This window comes from Lissotriton vulgaris, chromosome 4_1 (genome assembly GCF_964263255.1).
Source record: "Lissotriton vulgaris chromosome 4_1, aLisVul1.2, whole genome shotgun sequence".
NCBI lineage: Eukaryota > Metazoa > Chordata > Amphibia > Caudata > Salamandridae > Lissotriton > Lissotriton vulgaris.
Window position 1 is genome coordinate 1297347048 of NC_141691.1, and position 24205 is coordinate 1297371252.

A 24205-nucleotide genomic window follows, 5' to 3' on the forward strand; every position below is an offset into this window, starting at 1 on the left:
GACCGTCATCTTCACCGCCGCCACTCTTCCCAGCCAAGACAGCGGGAAGTAGTTCCAGCGGGGCAGTTCATTTCTGATCTTCTGCCGCAGGTTGGCGTAGTTGACGTCCACCGACTTCCGAAGGGAGGGCGCTAAATGAATCCCCAAGTATGGGACCGTGTCCGATGTTCACGGTATGGGGAACAGTGCCTGTAGGTGAGTGCGTGTAAAGGGGTCAAGGGAAAGGTCGCGGGCCACCGATTTGGTCATGTTGACCTCAAAGCCAGAGACACTGCCAAACCTTTCTAGGACCGCAATGCATGCCGGCAGGGAGCTCCTAGGTTTAGCGAAGGAAATCAGCACGTCGTCGGCATATAGGCTGACGGTGTGGATGCTGCCACCAAACTTGATACCCTGTACCTCCGGGTCGGAGCGCAGGAGGTGTGCAAGAGGCTCCATATACAGGGCAAACAAGAGAGGGGATAGTGGGCAACCCTGCCGGGTGCCGCGTTCAATGTCAAATCGGGGGGATGTGCACCCGTTGACTCGGACCGCTGCTGTCGGGAATTTGTAGCAATTGAACACTCTATTTTGGAATTTAGGCCCTATCCCTGCTTTGAGTAGCACCTTCTCTAAGTAGGGCCAGTGTACCCTATCAAATGCCTTTTCGGCGTCAATGGTCAACATCATGTACTCACCCTCCGTCCGAGCAGCTTTTTCAAGGAGGTGGAAGGCCCGTTTAGTATTATGCGTGGTCTGGCGCTCCGGAATAAATCCGTACTGGTCCGGGTCGATCAGCCCCTCCATATACGTCCCTAACCTGGAGGCGACAATCCCTGTATACAGCTTGAGGTCAACATTCAAGAGGGAGATGGGCCTGTATACTCCGCACTCAACCGGGTCCTTACCTGGCTTAGGTATCACTGCGATAGGCGCCTCCACTAGGTCCCTATGTATCGCCCCCTCTTCCGCGAAGGACATGAAGAGCCGAGCGAGTAGCGGGGCTAATTGGCAGCAGAATGTTTTGTAAAAGCTCACCGGAAAACCGTCTGGGCCCGGGGCTTTCCCTAATTTGAGCCGGGAGATAGCCGATATGACCTCCTCCGGGCGGATGTCCTTTTCAAGGCAGTCTACTTGTTCTTGGGTCAATCTGGGTAGGGAGACACCCTCCAGGAACTCGGACTCCGCCTCCGGACAAGCAGGGTCGGCTTTGTATAAGTCTGCATAGAATGTGCTGAATGCCTCCGCTATGGCCTGATTTCCGTCTACCGCTGAGCCATCACCCCTCCGTATCTCACAGACCTCTCTGCGCTGCGTGACCTCGCGAAGTTTGTGTGCTAGCAAGCGCCCACACCTGTCCCCGCCTGTATAAAATGCGTGGCGCAACCGTAGCTCTGCGTACTCCGCTCTGCCGAGGTCGAGTGCCGCGAGCTGTTGTCTGACCGCTTTCAATTGTCGCCAGATCCTCTGGGCCCCCGTTCTCCGGTGCATCTGTTCCAGCTCTCTAGTCTGCCGCGTAAGTTCCTCCCTCTTAGCCTGACGCTCCGAGTTTGCCGCCGTCGAGAGTGAAATGAATTCCCCCCAGAGGACTGCCTTCAGCGCGGCCCATTGCGTGGAAAGCATGGTGTCAGTGTTGCTGTTGTGCGTTAGAAAGTCAGTGATTGCACCGTGGATTATATCGACCACTGCTTTCCTTTGTAGGAGTGAATCTCGGAGGCGCCAAACCCTGTGTGGGCGTTGGGTGTTGGGCATGGAGAGGAAGGTCCTAACCGGAGCATGATCAGAGAGTGAAGCAGTGCCTATGTCAGCACTAATGGCGAGTGATTTTGTGGCTGTGGACACCAGCAGGTAGTCGAGTCTTGCATACGTCTGGTGCGCCGCTGAGAAATATGTGTAGTCTGTCTCCCCGGGGTGCAGCTCGCGCCACAGGTCTGTCAAACCTAATTCCCACAGTCTGTCCTTGCCCGCCGCAGTGAGTGCCCCCACCTGTGTAGTGCGTTGACAGGACCTATCTAATGTGTTGTCGAAGACTAAGTTTAGATCTCCTCCCAGAACTATGTGGTTATCAGTGGTGTCAGTGACTTCTGTGAGCGCCCTATGAAGAAAGTGTTCTTGGCCGTTGTTGGGCCCGTATATCGAACCGATCGTGAGTGTCCTGTCGCCTAACGAGAATCTATAGACTAGCAGGCGCCCCCTGATCTCAGCAAGCTTCCCCAACACCCTGCCCCTGAACTTTTGTGCAACCAAAATTGCAACTCCCGCTTTCTTGTCTGGGCAGGAGGAGAAAAATTGGTGTGGAAATCTACAGGACCTCAACCTATGACAGTCTCTGGACAGAAGGTGTGTTTCTTGTAAAAGGCATATGTCCGCGCCGGACTGTTCTAAATGGAGCAGGATCGCCTTGCGCTTAGTGGGGTTGTTAAGGCCGCGGACGTTCAATGTGAGGACAATCAGTTCATCGCCCTTCATCTGTAAGTTCCCTCCCATTCCCTGCCTCTAGTGTAGCCCTGGGGTGGCCGGGCCACAAGCCTCCAACACGTCTCTGGTTCGTGATCCTAACTTCCTGACCCAGTGTCGCCCCTGCCAGTAAACGAACCATGGACCATTTTCCCTCCCCAACCCCAACTTCCCTCCCTACCCCCCCCCCACCCCTCCCACAACTGCAGAAAGTCATTGTCTCTCATCCAAGGATGAAAAGTAGAAGAAATAAGGGAAAGTGTAAGGTAGTCTTACTAGTCTGTGCGGGAGAGCCTTCCCGCCAACGGCCATGCGGCCAGATCGAACCCTCAAGACATTAGTTGGCAGAGTGTCTCTCATCCCGTAGAACCGGCACCGCTGTCCGTGGCCACGGCTTCTGCAGCGGCGCGTTGACCTGCTTCGATTTCCGTCGCCGGGGGCTTCTTGACATGTCTCCGCCTTCTCTGATGGCTCCACTGCGACTTTCTTCCGTCTGTGCCCGGTGCTCGTCTTCTGGCTTCTCAATACCTAGTAGCGTGCAGGCCTCCGATACCGAACGCAGTTGGTATTGTTTGTTCTCCAGTTGAAAACTAGGCGGAATGGGTGGCCCCAGCTGTATGGAATGCTGTTCTGCTGTAGGTAGGTCGTGACGGGTTTGAAGAGTCGACGCTTGTGGAGCGTGAGCGCAGCCAAGTCCTGAAATAACTGCGGGGATGTGCCTTGGAAAGTTAACGGTTGATTCTGGCGCACTTTCTGTAGTATTTCTTCTTTGGTACGGTAATCCTGAACGCACACCAAGATGTCCGGGGGGGGGGGGTGTGGTCCCCGCACGTGGCGGTCCGGTCCTGTGAGCTCTGTCCAGCTGTAAAGGAGAGTCCAGCGGTCACCCCAGCACGTGGTTGAATAGTTCCCTTGCGTAGCGAAACACATCGCGGGTGGCGTCGGACGTGGCTACATTGCGAATGCGAATGTTATGGCGCCTAGAGCGATTTTCCAAGTCTTCCAGGTGGAGCTGTAAATCTACTTGCTGGTCGTGTAGCCGGATAATCTCCTGCTGTTGGGCCGCCAGCTCCGTGTCCCTGTCGTCGCTCTTGGTTTCCAGGTCCGCCACCCGCTCCCCTATACCGTCCATCTCGTCTCACCTCTCGGATTTCACTGGTGAATTCTGTTTTGAAGGTCTGTATGTCGTTTCGTAGGGACGCAAAGAGGGACTCCAGAAAGGCCTTCGTGATGGGTTCTGTCCCGCTGTCGGCGGTCTGATCCATCTTCTTCAGTGCCGGGGCCCCCGCGTCCTTCTGTGGGGGGGTCAGTGTTTCCGCGAATAGCTCCTTCACTGTTTTACCCCTGGGAGGCCTGGCTGACGACATCCCGTCGTTCCGGTGTCTTTGCCGCTGGTGTGATGATCTCCGCTTGTGTCCCACTTGAGTGTGAATCTTCACCGTCACGTCGAATGGGCGCTGGCTCGCCACGGGCCGGCACGACCTCGCCCGTGTACCCTGCAAGGGTGCCCTCGGTGCGAGTGGGCCTGTGTGCGGCCTGTCACAGGCTCCTGCTCAAGGGGCTCCGATACGGGCCGGATCTCTGGTCCCGCATGTACGGGCCCCTCTCCCTTGGAAACTCAGCCGCCACCTCCAGTGACCTTGAAAGTCTCCCCCTGCGCTGCGGCGCCCCCACCTCTTAAGCCCGGGGCCCCTCCTGTCGTGGTGCCGGGGCGGGCGCCTCACTGCGCAAGGAAAAACAGTCTGCCCCGGCAGGACCCGAGTCCGTGGCCCCACCTGCTGCTGCCCGTCAGGGCCCCTCAATGACGGCCTCTGCCAGGGGAGGCACAGTCTGAAAGGCCTGTATCGAGGGAGAAACCCTCTGGGGGGTCACGCCGCCACCGGGCCGATATGCCCGCCGAGGGGGTCCTCCGCTCCAGGCCTCCACTCACAACCCCCACTCGGGACTCACCGCTCGGCCGCCTGCAATTCCCGGGGCCAGTCCCCACCGGAGGCTCTGTCACCTGCGCTACGCCTCCGTCTCCATCCGGACCCGCGGCGTCTAAGCGCTGTTCCGCTGTCTGTTGGTCCGATTACCCTGCTCCGCCGTCCGCCCAGAAGCCTCCGTTGCCGTTGCGGGTCCTTGTGTTGGCAGCCGAAGCTCGCGGGAGACACCCGCCGCAGGCCACGCTGGTTCACCGCTGAAGGGGGCACGCCGTCGGCCCCGTCTTCCACGCCAAGGTGGCCTCGCTACCAGGCCGGAGGGGGGAGGGGCGCCTCGCGTCTCTGGCTCTGCTGCGGTCCCGCGCCTCTGCCGCTTCCACCGGGTGCGTTCTGCTCTACGAACGGTTCCGACAGCCCAAAGCCCCTGACTGAAGGCGCAAAGGCGTCGGAACCGGTGCTGTTACAGGGCCGTTGGCAGGTGCTGAGGCGAGACACGTACGCTCACTCCGCCATCTTGGCCACGCCCCCTGCCTCAGTATTTAAAGGAGTCTTCGCACCATTCCAATGGGAATTCCAGTACAAAGCCAGCTATGCCTTCTGTAGTTGGGAAAATCAATAATTTACTCCAGTTAATAGTGATACCTGGCATGTTTCCAAAACTAATATATTCCTGCGGGATCATATTGAAGTAGTCATTGGGGTTTCTAATGACAATGTCATGTCATCGGTGTATAATGATATCAGTATGTGCCGGTTAATGTACCGTATAACGTATTCCTCACAGTGATGCCTGAGCCTGGCAGCTAAAGGTTTTAAAGCTAGAGAGAACAATATAGGAGACAGGAACATCCCTGTCTCATAACCTGGGTGACATCAATAGGTGAGGACAGGTGGCCATTTATGCAAACACTGGCTGCAGGCGATGTGTGTAGGTGTTTTATACAATCCAACAACATAGAGGGTATATCCATCTGGATAAGTATTCTGAATAAATAATGCCATTCCAAAGAATCAAATGCTTTGGAGGCACACAGGAAGACCTCAGTCGCATCCAGCACTGGGTCTAAATCCTGCAGAAGGGCAAACTGGGTGCACAGATTGTGGGACATTGAGCAACATGGGATGAAACCAGCCTGATCCAGCCGTACAAGCTCTGGCTGCATCAGGGTCAAACAGTTAGCAATCAGCTTGGCCAGAATTTTGACATCACAATTGAGCAAAGACAGAGGCCTATAGGAGTTGCAGTGCTGCGCCGGTTTTCCTGGCTTTAAGAGAGTAATGAGGGCCGCCTCCCACAAAGTTGTGCGGAATACGTCTCTTGATCGTACCTCCTCAAACTACACCATTATTTGGGGTGCTAATATATCCACATAGCAATTTTTAGAATTCAGTGGGCCGCCCATCAGAGCCAGGGGTTTTACAGGTGAGCAAGCCCCTATATCATCTCTTAGGTCATCTCCAACCCAACCTAGAGCTATAGCTGCCAAATGCTCCATGTGACGTGGGCATCAACCCCTCTGAAGCATATAGTTTGCAAAATGGTTATGAAGGACTTGAAGGATTTGGAACGAATCGTGATGGTACACCCCATCATTGTCCTCCAGATGAGTACTTGTGTTAGCTGCCAAGGGACGCCTAATCCGGATCGTCAACAATTTGCCAGTTCATTCACCCTCTCCATACATTCATGCCTGTGCACATCTCCATTGCAATTTACGTTCCCTCTCTGCGGTTTCAGCATATTCAGTGTTTTTTGTCCTTGATTCAGGTATGCACCAGGTCGTAGTTGCCAGGGTTCAGGGAATCCTCCAGAGCGTGCAACTCCTGTTCCATCCGCAGCAAACACTCATGCAGTGATTGCAGTACTCCATAATGTTTGTCAATACACTTGCCTCTATTTGTTGACTTAACCTCATGCGCGCGGGCCGTTTTCCCGCTGTGCGCTGAGTTTAAAAAAAACCTGTGTTACATGACGAGGGGTTAAAGGTCTCCCATATAATACCCATACTATCTACGGATCCAATGTTAAATGTAAAATATTCCAGAATATCAGCTCGTAGTTCCTTATGAAACGCAGGAGTACATTGGTATTCAGCCGTCAACCCTCTCTTGCAGCCATCACCCAGAGGAGCTGTAAGTGCAGCAGCACTGGGGAGTGATCAGACAACTTGTGTGCCAAATGCCACACAGCCTTAAGCCATAACCCTACATCACCAACCAGAGTTCAGTTCTCAACCAGGTGCCATGTACCACTGAGAAAATGTTTCCCTCCCTCAGTTCAGGGTGGCACTGTCTCCAAATGTCCATTATCCCATGCTCACATATTATGTCTCAAATATGTTTTGATACCATTGGGGTTCTCTACCCCATCCCCCTGGGAAGGGTGACCTGTTAAAACAGTTGTGTTAGGCACAGTCAAAGTCCTGCCCCATGCTATTGAACCAGGGCTTGTGGAGAGCACTCTCCTTCAAGAGACTATCATAAAATGTGAGGTCATCTTCGTTGGGGTTATAGAGTTTAACTATCTTGAGTAGGGTAGTATCTTGTTTGCCTCGAGCTCTATATATCAGCCCTGGTCATCCGTAAGTGACCCCCGCCGCTTGCAAGAATGTGCTCTATATCAAAATGACCACACCTTGGGAATATGAAGAGTATGAGGAGGCCACGTAATGTAATACCCATTTTTGCACAAAGGCTGATTCTGTGCGTGAGGTTCGTCTCCTGAAACAGTGTGATGTTAATATGATGCCTGTCTAAAAAGGATAGTATCTGTTACTTTTTTCAAGGGTTGGCAAGCCCTGTGATGTTCTATGTTAAGCAGGACACTTTTTTTAATGTCACATGTTCACACAGGCGCAGGACTAAGGGTTGGGTTGCATTTAAATAGCCAAGGGGTGTATGTGTGACAAGAAAAGGATCTTAACTCTTGGTGTACCAATACAGTAGAGCAGTGTTTTATGCAAAGTGCCAGCTACTTTTAACAACATAAGAACAAACCCTCCCTCCAACCCAGCCCCTCATTCTTACTCTAAACAAGATGTGAAATTGAGCATGCCAACAGAGCAAGTTGTAGTGAGCCGATCAATACAAATAATAAGATGCAAACAGGGTGTGACACGCTGGATTGCCAGAAGATCCAGCAGGGTTCTCCACTCAGAATGTTAGCTGAGGGAGCCAATGTTACACACCAACTACAGCCAGCGTCCTATAAGTTGCGTTACTATGTGTCAGTCAGAGTCTATTTGATGCATTGTGGAGTCCACATGTTTCGAGCTGTTGTTGCCCCTCCATGGGGGTCCAGGTAAGGACTTAGGAATTCAGCAGCCTGGTAATGTGTCAAGAAGATATGTTGTTTCCTATCATGTGTGAATATCAATCTGGCTGGGTAGAGCATAGCGTATTGTATCTTCGAATTAATGAGCTGTTTAACTTGTAAGAAATTTCGTCTGGCCTCCTGCAACCCAAAACAGTAAATCCTGTGGGAGCAATATTTCAATGCCCTCATACCGGTTTCTGCCTCTCCCTGGCAAGGTGTAAAGCTGTGTCCCTGTCTCGAAAGTGCAGTAGGTGTGCTATCATAGGATGGCATGGGCGCCTGGTGGAGGTAGAACCACTAAAGATCGGTGGGCCTTCTCCACCACCAAGGGGTGTGAAAAGGTATTCACTACAATGACCATTAGGAGCATTTGTGCCACATACTCCAAGTCATCTCATGTTGGTGGATTCAGGGCCCCCTAAAACCCGAATATTATTGTATCAGGGCAAAACCTTGAGTTCTTCGTTCTTGGCTGCTATGACATGGAGCACCATTTCCTTATTGAGCAGTCTCTCTTTTGGCAGAGAAACGGTCTTCCATTGACAAGATTCTGTGCTCTGCTTCTGCCAATCTGTCATCATGTTTTTGAGCTTTCTGGTGATGCAGTCCATGCAGGAGGTGAGGGGGCCCGTTTTAATTCTATAGACACCAAGAGCTCCTCCATTGCCTTTAGCAGTGCCTTCATATCAACCTCCCCACCCCCTTTGGCTCAGAACAAGAACGCTGTTACATCATAGTGTTATCTGAGGGCGAGGTTCGTGGAGTACAGTGAGACTCAAAGTTTAGTTTAATCTGTGGTTGTCCGCTGAATATGTGGTGGGGGGTGCAAACAGTGTGAGAATGGGGCATTCAAATTGTGACAGACAGCCAACAGAGGGGAGTGATACATGCTAAATGTATGGTTTGCTCTCATCTGGCTCTGTGTCTTTGCAATTATACAGTAGAGCAAGTAGCGGTCTTATTTGACCATTTGGGAGTATGTTACATGTTTGCAACAGAAGTTGAAAAGGGATGCTTATGTGGTCGCACCAGTCCAAGTTCATGGTTGATTGACGGTAAACCAGATATTTTGCGTTATTCTTAAACAAGTTACTTTTTTCCAGACTTTAGCAATATTTTTTTGTGTGTGGCTTATATTAGTAGACTGATTCATTAGGTCCCTCATTCTTGCATGAAGATGTCTGTATTTGTACGCAATATCGACGTGCGACTTAATCCTTATAATATAGTTAATTTAAAAAACAAGAAACAAATACTGTTATTTACCATTTTAGCTCTATGTGATCGTATGTTTTTTCTGTCCCTTGAGGATTCTACCCAGCATTAACCCCTGGTTTTCTGTTTATTGTTCAGTCTTGTGCTCCCTCTGTCCTCTGTTTTTTAAGCACTGGACACTCCGGTTTAAACCCTGATTGATTCTTTGTTAATTTAAGGTGCCTTTGCGGGTTCGTCTGTCGTGGAATCTTCTGCTGGAATACTATGGACTGTTATACTTTCTTAGAACAAAGCTATTAAAAACAAACTCTCCCCATTTGCAAAGACCAGATCAATGTCTTGTAATTGGTGGTCCTTGGAATTCTCTGGGAGACTGAGACAGTCCTATCTGCTGTGCTGTTTAGTGGTGTATGTGAAGGTTTGTCTTCCTTGGCATGCTTTGATTCTTTGGAACCATGTTCTATGGTCCTCACTATACTGCTTGTAGCACCGCTTTGTATTTTTTGTGGACCCTTACATTCGGAGGTACTCTATGCCCCTTGAGTGAGTATATTTTCTTCAGCACTTTCACCAGGGTGGCATTGTTTGGGCATGAGTTTTCAGCCACATTGCCCACATTATCGATGTTTGGATTGTCGATAGTCTCCCTGTCATTTTGGTCCTTATGGCACCCGTGTATCCAGGATCAGGGTCGAAATGTTGCAGACATTAATTATAACCAGTGGGGCGCCCAATTATAGGCAATGGGCTATTCAAAATCATCTTTAATGATTGTTTGTTATAAAACACACAATCACTTTTTGTAATTCATATCTGTGCAATTGTTTTGTTGTGGTTTGTTTTTAATGGGGACACTACTCACTGGATCACACTTTTTACAATGGATTTATGTAAAAACCTAAATGATAAACTTTCTTTAAATGGTATATAAAGAAGTGTAGTGGTCATGAATGGAGCAGGTTTTTGAACAATAGCATTAACTCTGCATGGTTATTCTGCCTTTTGAATATATATCTTCATAAATGATACCGGTGAGAGCCATTGTTCTGTAATAGTCAAAGTCTAGGGCAAGCTCTTTTTTAGATATGTTTCCCATCCATGCTTTCACACAAGTATGGTATGTATGAGATCTAATAATCATAACAACGAAATGGCTAGATATTAGCATCACTTACACCCCAATGCATTGCAGATATGTGCCTCTTTCTATCATAATTTGTCCAGGAGTGCTTTATATTCCATTGGTTCTGATGACCATAACTGGCCTATTTCAATGGTTTTACATTTTTGTATCTCAACAATAACATCCCTTTTGTTTTTTCAGAGATGTTTTGGGTCACAAAATTAAGATTAATAGAATTCTGTGAAAGGAAATTTCACTCTGAATAACAGAGCATTCATCAGTGTGGCAATTTCTGCCATCTGAGGTTTAGGGCTAGTGGTGTGTAGGCAGGCGTTCCCTGGGAAGGGGTATTGTCAATGACGAAGGGATTTTATTCCCGATTCTTTCTCATCCAGAAAAAAAGAGAAGAAATGGAGGCCGATACTAGACCTCAGGGCATTGAACAAATTCTTGAGGAAGCAGTCGTTTCGCATGGTCACGATACAAGAAGTCCTGCATCTTCTGGAGGAGGGAGATTTCATGCCGTCACTGGATTTGCAGGACGCGTACTTTCATATTCCAATTCACAAAAATCACGAAATGTATCTGAGGTTTGCAGTAGCGGGCAGACACTTCCAGTTCCGTGTCCTGTCTCAAATCGGCGCCCGCATCTTCACCAAATGTCTCTCCCTCAGGCAACACGGTCACCAAGTCTTCCCATATCTGGAAGACTGGCTAATAAAGGCACCATCTTTCACAGACGCTTCCAGATCCTCCAACACCTGTCTCAGTCTTTTCGATCATCTGGGTTTTACGCTCAACCAAGAGAAGTCGACCCTGCAGCCTTCTCAAACCATCACCTTTCTGGGGGCAACCGTGGACACATGTTCTGCAAGAGCGTTCCCATCACAGGAGAAAGCGCAAGCTCCTTTCTCTAGCCTCCACAGTGGCCTCGAAGAAAGTGTTGACGGTTCGTCTCTTCAAGTCCCTTTTGGTGATGTCATCGTGCATCCTACTGATACCACATTGCCGTCTGCGGATGCGTCCTCTGCAAGAGGCATTATCCACGCAGTGGGTGCAATGCATGGGGTCGTTCGACGATCGCATAAAGGTGACAGTGCAAATAGTCAAGGCTTTACGCTGGTGGATGTCGCCAAAGAACCTATCTCAAGGATAAACATTCCTACTTCCCGCAGCTCCTCATGTCATCACGACGGACGCCTCCTTGGAAGGTTGGGGGGCCTTCCTGCAGGAGTTGCAGATAAGCGGCAAATGGTCAGTGGCAGAGAAGAAACTCCATATCAACCTTCTCGAACTGAGAGCAGTTTTCCTGACCCTGCAGTCATTCCTACCAAGGATCAAAAACTCCCTAGTGCTCGTCGGGACCGACAACACTACGATGATGCACTATCTCAACAAACATGGAGGGACGCGCTCGCTGACACTCTCTCGCGAGTCGCAAAAAATTTGGAATTGGCTCCTACTCGACAATGTAGCCCTAAGGGCGAAATATGTCCCAGGCACAGACAATGTGCTCGCCTACGAGTTGAGCAGGCAGAAAACATCGTCACACGAGTGGGAGCTAGATCAACAAATTATCGACCAGATCTTCTCCAGATGAGGCACGCCACAAATCGATCTATTTGCGACGAGAGTGAACGCCAAATGCCCACACTTCGCAAGTTGGCATCCCCAGTCAGGGTCTCTAGGGAATGCATTTTCCATCGCATGGCGCAAAGTCTTTGCGTACGCCTTTCCGCCATTCCCGATGCTTCCCAGAGTCCTAAGGAAAATGAAGGTGGAGCCTTGTATTCTAATTTTAATAGTCCCAACTTGGCCGAGGCAATATTGGTTCACAGAGCTTCACAGTCTATCCCTGAAACCGCTGATCCACCTGCGGCAGTGTCCATCTCTGCTCACGATGAACAACAAACAAGTTCAACATCCGGATCTGAAGTCTCTCAGGTTAGTCGCCTGGCTCCTGAGTTCCGGAATCTGAATATTCCACAAGACTGTAGAGACATTCTTGCCAGAGCAAGGGCGGATAGCACGACCAAAACGAATTTGCTTAAATGGAAGCGCTTTTGTGTTTGGTGTGCAGATCAAGGAATTCGGCCTATCTCCTCCTCACCAGAGCAAATCTTACCTTATCTATTACATCTGGCACAGTCGGGCCTAGCCCACTCCTCCATTAAAGTACATTTGGCAGCAATATCTCGTTATAAAAGAACTTCAACGAGTCCATCTCTCTGGTCAAGCAGGTTCATTAAGCAATTTCTAAAGGGATTGTACAGGTCTTTCCCGCCAGTAAGGATGTTGCCACCTACCTGGCATCTCAATGTGGTTCTTAATCAGCTCATGAAACATCAGTTCAAACCAGTACACAGAGCCGACCTAAAGTATGTCTCGTGGAAGACAGCACTCCTCCTAGCGCTCACATCTGCAAGGAGGGTGAGTGAGCTTCAGGCGTTTTCAATCCAGGATCCTTTTCTACAGTTTAAAAACTACAGAGTAATCCTGAGAACCAATCCTAGGTTTATCCCAAAGGTCCTGTCGGACTTCCACCTAAATGAACCTGTGGTTCTACGTTCCTTCTTTCCAAACCCAAGCACAGCAGCTGAGAGATCGCTGCATTCTTTAGATCTCAAACGATGCTTGAAATTTTATATTGACAAAACGAAAACATTCAAAAAATCTAACCAGCTATTCGTAGCTTACAGCAGACCTAGGAAGGGTCTACCGCTTACCAAGCAGAGCATCTCCCGATGGATTTCTGCAGCCATTGCTTTCTGTCATGACCAAGCTGGACAGCCATTGCATTCCAAAGTGAGAGTGCACTCCACGAGAGCTATGTCCACTTCTATGGCACTCTTTGCAGGGGTGCCAGTCATTGACATTTGCAGGGCGTCAACATGGAAGTCGCCGCATACCTGGATACAGAGCTGATGAAGGATGCAGCAGTGGGATGAGCAGTGCTACGCCATCTATTTCAGTAAGGTGAGCCTTCCTCCGTCCCTCCATCCTACTCTGGTATGCACATTTCTTTACTAATGCTTATTGTTGATGTCTATTGATGGTTCATAGTCGCAGGATATGTATTATCTAATGACTTGTATATGCTGTTCCATCAGAAATGTGCACTGGGCATTGCTTGCTACTCTGATTCAGGCATGTGAATCTATGAAAGACACCCATAATACTGGATAAGAAATGCGTTTCTTACCTGTACCTGCAGTTATCCAGTATTGGTGTCTTTCATAGATTCACATGGAACCCTCCCGCCTTCCCTGGAAGGACTCACCTAATTCTCTCAGTAACACGCCTACTTAGCTTAGTGCGTACGAAAATCTGAGGGACTGAGGCTCCCGACAGGGAGGTTCTAGAGGGAGGTGGCAGCTGATTGGCTCTTCTCTATAGTTTTGTCCTTTTTACAAAAGGAAATGGATATGTTACTAAGGTGAGGCCTCTAGGCCTACTTTTCTCTATATATGTCTATAGGACATTACTTTTTTATATACCGGGGACTCCCATCCCGACGACGGGGAATGATTCAGGCATGTGAATCTATGAAAGACACCAATACTGGATAACTGCAGTTACAGGTAAGTAACGTATTTCTTTCAAAATAAACAGACTTTGATCAATAAAATGCAGCCTTTATAGCAACCCATAGAAATGAAGGACACCTGTGTAGCACAAAATTGTGTTCTTCCACTCCTTGGAAGATGGTTCGATGTGCATAGCCTAACTCCTGCAATGTTCTTTGCGAACAAGCAAATGGTTCTCCAGTTTACCCATCTCTGACTGTGACAAGAGATTGTAGGGTTTTCTGCTCTCTATCCATGGAGTCTTCCTGGCTGCTCCCAATTTAAGAGTCAGGAATGTGGAAGTGGTAGGCTCAGCAGACACTGATCGTCAGCAGTCGAATAGATTTCAGCTCTTGGGAATGCGAAATATTCAGACCCATTTCTAGAAAAATGCTGGTTTGAGTTTGCATTTTCGATCAGCATGGCTTGGACTGCAGCGAGTAACCTTCGGCAAAGGTTTTTCTTTATTCACCCAAAAGCTATTGAATTTTCACTGTAAAATGAATAACACTTACAGACCCCTTCCTCTTGTTAGAAGAAGCTTAAAGATCGAACATGTTACAGTAACAACAAACGTATTCATAATAATACATAATGTCCATCCCTACATGGAGCATTGACAGTGTAGTTCGTAAAGCACAACATCACCATATCAGAGGCGCTGCAGAAGACCTCCAGGGTCTAGTCAAGAGTCGCTTAGCTAATAGTAGCGCTAGGTCTGCAAATGGTCTTACTTTAGCGCCCCTGGGTCGCGGAAACAGTCTAAGGATACAGTGTTCTAGGGATTGCTAAGTGCCCCTCTCTGCCAGGTCGGTCAGCGCGGTTCGTATTTGAGCCCAGTGGTAGGATATCACAGGGCAGGTCCATACCATATGAGTCAAAGTAGCATCCTGTGTGTGACATCGGGGACAAGCATGAGACACGTCAGGGCACATCAAATTGACTCCATGTGCTGTTAGATATTCCCTATGTAATGTGGAGAACTTAATGAATTTGAATCAGGAATTTCGGGAGACTTTCTTAGGGTATTCTAGCAGGGAGGTCCACTCCTTATCTCTAAGATTGCTGCCCAGATCCTCCTCCTGTTTAGTGCATAGCAGGGTAGTGAGGTCAAGAGATGTGCTCTCAGTCCCTGGTACAACCATTGAATCAGGTGTCTTCCGTGGCCCATTATGTTGTATGAATTTGTGTGAAGGGGGTTCGACATCATCAGGTGCCCAGTTCGTCGTACATATTGTGTGGTACAAGCATGTCTCAAAAACAGTGAGTCTGACAGACCTAGAGCATGAGTAAAGTTTGCGTGGTTCAGGAGGATATTATCCACAAATAGTCTTCCAACTGACATGGCTCCACCTTCCGTACAGGGGTGCAGTCGTTTCATTTTGAGAATTCCAACTGTTGTGGGGAGTCCCAGCAGAGGCATGTTGGGGGCATATGGCGTCGTTGGACAGTGTAGCGCCACACCATTTTCCAGTATGGAAAGGCGATACGCAGCAGTAGGGGGGCTGAAGAGGGACGATGATCCTGGGCAGAGCAGGCTATGTAGTTTGCCCGGGTCTAACGTAGTCATGGTGAAATCAATTTACCGAAGGTTGCGTCCGGCCGACCACTATAAAAGCCACTGTAGTTGACCGGCCAGGCAGTAGGATTTAAAATCTGGGGCACCTATTCCCCACCCCCACTAAAAGGGAGGCCTTCCTCCAAGGTTAATCAGGAGTATTCCAGCATTTTTTTACCCTCCACAGTGATTTTCAAACCCGAACCTCGGCGTGAACTTAGCCTCCCACCTGTCAGTGTAGGTGCAATAGATTTATTACTTAGATTTTGCTTTCGATATGTATACATCCCAGAGGTAAAGTTGTTTTTAGCATTGCACTTAACAACTATATAATGGATTAATTTTCGGAAATGTATATAGATCTACCCTAACTGCCAGATAACTATGTGGCTCAGAAGCTAGGTGCCACTACAAATTCTACCAGTTCTCAATACAAAAGTATGTCACTTCTTAATTGGGCTCACAAACGAATGATAATCTTTCTCTTGTGCTCTATTAATTGTGACTTTTCCCTTCTCTCCACGTTTGCAAGTTTGGTATTTAGCTTGATTCTTTTAGAGATCACTTGACTAGGATTGGCGTGTAAGAACACCCACTAAGTAGATATTTTTTCTCATGTCAGCAATTCATACAGTAGTTTCATGGCCTGCTGCAGCAGTGTTACTTTTAGTGGGTTCTGGTCATTGGTGTGAGTGTTAACAAGAATCCAGTATAGACCACAATTGTGATTGAGAGTTGGAGAGTTTATAAAACGCAAATGGTAGAACTTAACGCTGTAGGTTATGAAAGGTTTTTGAACGGTTAGGAGAGTATGAGATTCATTCAGAAAGAGGTCGCAGCTGTTGTGCAAAATATCCATTGTCATATGGAATCTCAAAATCATGCATACTTTGTTGCGTTTTCAACCAATAATATCCGAATCTTCTTTTTTAGATTCAGGTAATTTACATTTTTACTTTTTGTTTGTTTTGCAGGAATACAAGCGGAAGTTATCAAGAGCATCACAGGTTCGCAAAGAACTGAAGTTGCGTATCCTGAATCTCCCTGACTTGTCTAGACTTCCCAACGTAACGGGCAGCAATGTCCATCTGCCTTTTGCTGGAGACATCTTTGGTGATGATTGACAAGCGATAACGGACACCTAATCACTATTCTTCAAAACCTTTGGTTTTCTCTGGCAAAATAGGTTACACCTATTGCCTTGAAGTGTTATTTTTGTATTATGGCAGGAGTGTCTTCATATTTAAAGACAAGACAATACATGTCAAATAAGTTATACAGTTTGTATACAACTTTATTTTGCAGTGCTGATGGTACATAGGAAAATTTAAACAACTAAATGAAACATGTTAATGAAATATGGATTATTTAATGAAGAGTGTACTTTTTCTGTAATATATTTTGTACATATTTGGATCAAGTGACCCAAAAAAGAACATTTTATTGAAGAGATGAATGTGGTATTAATAGTTTTTTAGTTTAACGCCTTCTACAAACCAATGCTCGTTTCACAAGTAGCACATCATTCTCACCTGTAAGTGTCGATATTGTGAGCCCAAATCTCCTCGTGTGCCTAGTGTTTTTCGTTAAAACCTTTCTCTCGATGCTATTCTCGGGTTTTTGTGTGTTTTAGTTAGTAATGAAGTTGATATTAGTTTAATTTTCTCATTGTACAGCCCTCAGTTACCATATATTCCAAACCCTTTAGCACGATTTTGATCGCTTGGTTGATTTTTACTAAGCTTTGTCCAATTGTATGTTATAAGTATGAAAGTCAGGTAAAGTATTGAGGGTTTAATTGTTTGAACCTATTGGAATTCTGCCTGCACTCGTATAATTTAAACAGGTAAAGTAATACTTTTCTTTACGTCTTTCAATGTGTGTCAGATAGTTTACACAATCTTTGGTATTTATTTGGGCAGAGCATTGCAAGTCCGAGTGAATCTGAAATGTTGTCTGATGGTCTTTTATATTGCAGTATCAATTTCCAGCACTTTGATTTTCTCCATGGTAACGAGTGTAGCAGCTATGAGTTGTCCATAATTGTATGCTTCTGCCACTAAGCTGTAGAAGTTGTGAAAGTTTTTTGTTTGCATTCAACCATAAATTGTCCTAATAAACCCCAAGCCTCATCTCTGTAAGTGTTGCAGGCCCCCTCTTCACACTTAGGGGGATTTTTATGTTGCCCTGTTGTGTAGCAGGATTTATCGATTGTCTTCATTTTCGCTGACATGGGGTTTAATGCAAATATTTTTTACATTTGGATTCAAGTTTTTTTTTTTTTTTTGCAATAATTTTTAAATTTATTATTGCCAGCCAGTTTTTCTTTTATTATGTTAGTGTTGGGCGTTTGCGTTTTATTATGTTTACTGGAAGATTCCCTGATATATAGAATTGTTATTTAAGTTTAATTTGTTGTAGGGTTTTGTGTTATATTGTCTTTCAGGTGAATTGTTCATTTCAGTCTGATGCGAAAGAGAGGTTTCTTTCTATTTAGTGGCCCTTCTGCGATGACTATTCAGTGCCTGTAGAGTGCAGTAATTCTTGTTTCATTTCAGTAGAAATAGGATTAATTTCCTAACTCGTATGTCGGAAAATATTTCTCTGTTCATCGCTTCAAGGACACATCAAAAATGACTTTATACTCTAGCAAAAAAGGGCGAGTCTTACCCTTTGACTAGAAAAAGGACTCGAACCGGCTCAGTGGAAAACGTTTGTTGCCCTTGAATGGATAAGACACAATACCAAAAGTTGCCAAAACCACTCCTCAGAGAAGCCAGAGCCAGTGACTTAGCTGTGGGGTTTATCAGCGCTCACGAGTGCGCAGCTAACATTTTCATTGATGTTAAAAGAAAAATTAACTATGCCGAAATAGAAACGAAGAATGTGATAGCCAGATAGGTGTCCACTGTCCATGCCTGTTCTCGTCACTGTGCACACTGTTGGCTCGTAAGAAATGACAGAGAAATTGGCCTTATAGATATGTCTGACCTGCTCGTCTGCTTTCAAACTGTTGTTGTTTTTTTAATAATTTGTTTACGTTTGCATTGCCCACCTCCCATCAAGATCATCGGTGGTCGCCATTGAACAGTCCTATGTTGTAAACCTCATTCGTAATATTGCTTCAGTTTGCCTCTTGCTGAATTATGGATGTGCCAGCTAGTTGTCTCTGGCATTCCCGGAGCTCACATTGCAGGCACATTTTTTTCCTCTCTTTTCTTCTGGAGAGAGTGTACAGCCTGATTAAGGATTTTTCCTATGTCGAGTGATGTTTACAGGAGATATTTCCTAAATTCCATCACATTTTCCCTTTCACCAACTTTGTCAAATAACATAACTCCACAAGCTTCTAACTCTTTCTAGACTACACCAGAATATTCCTCAGAAACTAAACGGATGGAGCCGTAGATAGAACATGCGTATATGACTTAAAAAGCAAGTAAAGCACTGGCTGAGTAAGCTCGGTTTTAAAGGCAAACTAATTTAATAACAAATGTGACTTTAATGTATTTTACTGTCTGGGTTCTTTGAACTTCTTTGAAAGACGTTTGTTATAGGGCCTTGCAGCATCATTGTACAAGTTAAGTATCCCTGCTTGAGTTTAATCAAGATGTAGTTCTACAGATATGCTTATCCAGCCAGTGAAAGAGTCTGGTGGGAAAGAAGGAATAGACAGACATGTTTTGCTTTTATAAGAGGAGTAATACAGTAACTTGGTGAAATGAGTACTGGGGTCTCTCAATCCTATGCAGCTGTCACACTGTGCCAGCCACTGGAATTAACAATGTTGTGTTATTATTTGTGTCCTGTTTTGCGGCATTGTTAATTGTGCACTGTACCCTCAAATACAAGTTGTCACTTCCCACTAACAAAAGAAAAAGTAAAGGAAGAAATTCAGCAAAACACCTTTAAATCCAGACTATCAAACGATCTGTTGGCCTGTTGCATATAACCACTGTTGACCAAGGAGCCAACAAGAAGTAATTGATTTGTTCTTGGTGAAGAACTGACATCAAACACACTACAGCTTTCTTTAAACCATTATAGAGAGGTGCTTTTCAAACACACTACAGCTTTCTTTTGGCCATTATAAAGATGTACTTTTCAAACACATTACTGTTGTATTCAAACCATTTAAAAGAAGTGCTTATGAAAAGTGCAGCATCCAAATAACGCACCCACTGTGTGAATGAGAGCTAGAGACATTTAAAATCAAAACCTTAAAGCAGAGATGGCTGGTTGCTATGGTTTGATCGTAGTAAAAGAGGTCTTGAGGGCTTCCTTAAAAAAAAATCTCAACAACATTCAACGCAGCAGATGTAATCAAGAAGGTGCCTAGCCCAGTCTATAAGGACCATTTCTGGTTTTCCGTCAATGGCAACGCCTATTTTAATATGTTTGTCTAGATGAATTTGCATGAACTGTGCATACCAAAATGTGTTTCCTGCTGTTCCTTCTGTTCTGGTTTTGAAATGAAGTAAAAGCTTGTTTTGCTTATTTTCATAAGGCTCAGGCACTGCAATATTTGGCATTTGATTTTTAAAGGGAACTGTAGTTCTGTTAACAATGCAACAGAAGACTCACAACTTGTATTATTAGGATAAAATACTTATGTCGTTTTCAGAAAAATACAGCGCTTTGTCTTGAGCCATTGGGAAAATGGGTCTTTTTCTTTGAATCTATTCTTTCTTTAGGAATTTCTAAAAATAAGAATTACGCTTATTCCAAATAATGTGATACCATTCAATCGTTATGTGCAGTAATAATGTAGCGTATGACTCCACAGCTTTTGTAAAGCTTTAGTAATAACTGTTCTTAACGAAAGAAGAAAATAATGCTAAATATAGAAACCATTAAACCCTGGAATATTATGTCTCCTTTTTGAATTTGTCATTGGCTCTTTTAGCAGCAAATATGAGGAAGAGAATTGTTTTTTTGCAATCAGATCATCAGTTGTTTGGATAAAGAGTGGGATGAGGCACTATGAACATACAGGATAATTCAGATTTGTGGCACGTCATGACTTTTTTGTTTGTGATGTTGACATAGCGATTTGCCAAAACATGTCAGTGTGACATATTTCCATGCTCCCATACATTGCGTCAAAATGTTGAGAAAGCAGGCCTGGTCTTGGTTGCTTAGAGCAGGTGTGGAAATGTTGCACAATGTTTTTCAAAGATAGTGACAGAACAACGGTTCATTACATGGTGCTAGTAGACTGATTTTTTAAAAAAATTTGATTAATCACCGGATTACCACTTAAACCCAGGAATGTGCTGAATACTACATTAATTTAAGGAAACATGAGAATATTACAAGGGAAACACTGTATATGCAAACAATATAAAGGCAAAACACTAAAAAAGGTGCTCAAGAGGCGATTACACTATGCACAAGGGACAAGATGAGATGAATATATATAGACAAGTCTTAAAACAGCTGCCCTGGTAGTCAGTAAAAAAGAAAAAAAATACCAGGGCTAGTCAAACATGATTCCCATTAAATGTTGTGTGCACCAGAAGCTTTAATGTAAGAATCTGGTTGTATGAGAGTCAACAGCATTTCGATCTTATTAGGGGTTAAAGGCACATCATCGGGGCTGAAGGATGATAGCCCCAATATGTGTGAGCCAAGGGTCCCGGAGAATCACTCAGTGATGGGTGCGAGAGGGAGTCACCGTAAGGAGTTCCAGACAAAGGTCCCAATGTAGGTATTGTGTTTTGAAAAGGGCAGGTTGTGCGTGCTGTCTGTTGGCAATAAAGAAGAGAGGGAAGTTGAGCGGAAGGGCATGTTTGCAGAAGTTCGTTTGTGTGTCTGTATATATAATGTAGTGCATTGCAGTGTTCTTGGTTTCTAGAGTGAAATGTGTTAGTAACCCACTGGCATGGTTCCATTTAATAAAACAGTCCGGGGGTGAGAAACCCCTCCCCGTTTACATAGCCCGCGAGTGAGGGGGCGACCAGGATTGGTCACCCCAGGGTGAGCTCGGGCCCCCCCAATCCGGAGGTGAGCTGAGCAGGACGAAGGATGAGTAAATTGGGGCAGCAAGCCCAGGAGAAGCACAAACCCCCCTCACCCAAGAAGAAAACAATTGCTGACGAAGAAAGGAAGGAGCTGCTCAGAGGATCGCCGGTCTGAAGCAGCAAGAACCAACAGGAACCGGATCCCGTGTCCTGGAGTCCGAGTGGGAGCAGGTAGTCTCCAGAATCTGACCGGATCCCCAGCGTACAGCCGTCAAGGGAAGCTGAGCGGATCAAACTGAGGTTGGTTCTGTGGTCCTCACAAACCCCCCTCCCCTCACCACCATCACCTCTCAGCGGAACATACTGGAGCAGCTTGGCGTTGCGTGAGCCAAGAAGCGTGTTTCGGCGGCAGAGCAACACGGAAGCAGCCCCGTAGCAACCAGTGCCAGGATCGGAGAAGGACACGCATCAAAGGGCAGGCGTGGCCAGCTGCCCAGCAAGACGCCCTCTTAACCCCTTGTGTGCTTGTGACGGAACCGCTCCGTCACAAGCCACGGGTGAGCTGTGCTTGTGACGGAACGGTTCCGTCACGGCCCGCTCGGCGCGCCTGCGCGGCGCTGATTTCGCACCTGCGCGGCGCTGATTTCGCACCTGCGCGGCGCGTTCCATTGAGCGGGCGCGTTCGTGACTGAACCGTTCCGTCACAAGCACAGCTCACCCGCGTGCCGTGACGGAGCGGTTCCGTCACAAGCACGTGACCGCCGCGCGGCCGCCCTACCCCCTTAGCGCTGCGGCGGAATAGCCGCCGCAGCGAAAGGGTTAAAGGCACACAGTATTTTTATTCTAGAGGAGCCTGCATCAGCCTAAATTTCACCCGGCAACGAAGGTAGGAAGGCAGCCTGAGACCGGCAGGAGGTTTCAGATTGCCACAAAGGGGGTAAAAAAGGGCGCAAGCACAACGGGTCCTGTTTTAATTTGCCAAGGACAATCAGCAAGGGCCAGAGCCCTGAAAAAGAAACCGGCGGGGGCCTCTTGACAAGGGCAGACTGCCTCAGGATCAGGCAAGCCCATGGAGATCACAGCGGCCCAGGAAGAGCTACAAATTAGATGATGTGGGCATGATCTGCTGCAGTGAGAGGATTTAGGCACAAGTAGCCTAACATTGGGCACAAACTGCAGCAGCAGAAAGTATGCGGGCATAATCTGCAGCAGTTGAAGTTGCTTGGGAACAATCTGACCAGTGGAATATATTTGGGGAGCACAGAAGGATATCCGCGACCTCTTTTCTTCAGCTCGCAATTACTGAGGAGTAAGAGCAACAAAAGACCCTGCAGGAGATGGCCAGCAAGCTGGGGCCAGCCGGGAGGAAGGCACAGCCCCCAGCTCGCTTTAGGGAGGCCCAGGAGAAGCCAAAGGTCCCAGAGAAGGGCCAAAAGAAGCGCAGAAGAGACACGGGGCCCGATCTGGATGACGGCTTGCAAGCAATGTTGGAGAAGGCCAGGGCATTGGTAGCCCTGAAGGGTAAGAGCTGCATGGACCATCAGATCAAGGTAGGGGCTCACGGGAATTGGAAGAAGCCGCAACAGGAATCCCCAGACGGCCGCCCTCCAGGAAATCTGGGGTTAGGGGTCATGCAGCCAAAAAGGCTGCCTCTGAAAATTCCGGCAACACAGACCTAAGGAGCACCCTTGACAAGGGAGTAGAGTGAGGCAGTAGGAAGTCCCCACGAGCCAAGAGCAGGAGGACTACAACTCCGGAGCTGGTGTCCAGCTCAGAGACCGATAGTAGCAACGATGACGAGGGGTCTGTAGCCAGCACGGCGGCCCCTCAGGAGACACGCAGGAGACGATCTGATAGGGTCAACAAGGAGAGGGGTAAGCATGGCCCACAGAGTTGCAAGGGAGGGCACGTGGGGGTGCAGCGTGTTGGTCCATCAGAAGGGGGACATGGGGAAAATGTAAACATGGGTACTCAGCTGGGAGTGAGCAATGTGGCAATGCAGAGGCCATGGCCATGCAACCCCCATGGCAGATAGAGCTAGGCCATGAGCAACAGGATTTCCAAGGGGAATCATTGGGGACAGGGGCTACTCACCCAGCAGCTTGGTGGCCCTGGTGGCAATGGCCAGGGGTGGGAGCTCCCTTCTGGGTAGTCCTCCCGAGGGGCACAGAGGGGCAAGGGGGTAGCCAGAAGTCAGACCACAGGGCGTACCGGAAGGGCAACACAAGAAGGACTACAAGCAAGGGAAAAGGGGGCTCCGGCCAGGTGCAGCAGAGTGAAAAGGCATGAACAGAGGCGACCACACAGGAGGGGGGAAGTGGCCCTGCGGTTTCTAATAAGGGTACGAGGGGAGGGCCAAGACCCTAACGGGAAACCAGCCAGCAAGTACTTACACCCATCCCGATCGACCTCCTCACAACCACAAAGCTCTTTGGGTTGGCCAATCTCAGCCTTCTGGTAGTTAAGGAGAGGATATGGAGGAAAGAGTTCATAGACATTTTCTCACTACAGGAAGTGCACAGGCAGGTTTAGACCTAGTAACACAAAACAAGAAGGATGGTTACAGGAGGGACCACTGTAAGGCCAGAGTAGAAAAATCAGTAGAAAATTGACTGAAAGCTTTCAGAACATTGCCATGCGTTTTCATTGAGAAATTCCCTCAGAGCGTGATTTTGTACGGACAAAAGGTACAAGAGGCGCAGCAGCAATATCAGGGCAATGCATGGCTGATATACAATGAGGGTTTCAGGGAGAAGATGCAAGTATGGCCGATAATGGGGTGGGACTGTCAAGCCATGGAAGGTTTCACGACGCAAATGGTGGCAGCCAGGAAGGGTGTCGGCACAAAAGAGAGCAATTTTCCTCCATACAGGAGTAAGGGCAAATATGATGGGCAGGAATAAGGGTTCAAAGGGGAAAAACCAGGGCAAAGAAAAATCGGCCAAACCATGTTGGAAGTTTGACAAAGACGACTGTAAATGAGGTGCTGCATGCAGGTTTAAACACGCTTGTGGGGGGAGGCACCACACCATACGCTGCAAGCGGGTCCCAGGGGCAGTGGCCCACAAAGATAAAACAGTCTCAAAGAAGTGAGGAACAGGCCCTC

At 47.3% G+C, this 24205-nt stretch overlaps 1 protein-coding gene across 1 annotated transcript in view; it reads left to right on the forward strand.

Moving 5' to 3' along the window:
- The window catches only part of RPRD1A (regulation of nuclear pre-mRNA domain containing 1A), a 431185-nt gene extending 411174 nt beyond the window's left edge, over nt 1–20011 (forward strand). Inside the window, exon 7 of the mRNA XM_086965530.1 lies at nt 16111–20011. Within this exon, the coding sequence (XP_086821656.1) occupies nt 16111–16260 (150 nt within the window). The 3' untranslated portion in view covers nt 16261–20011. The remainder of the gene's footprint in view (nt 1–16110) is intronic.
- The last annotated feature ends 4194 nt before the right edge of the window (nt 20012–24205 follow it).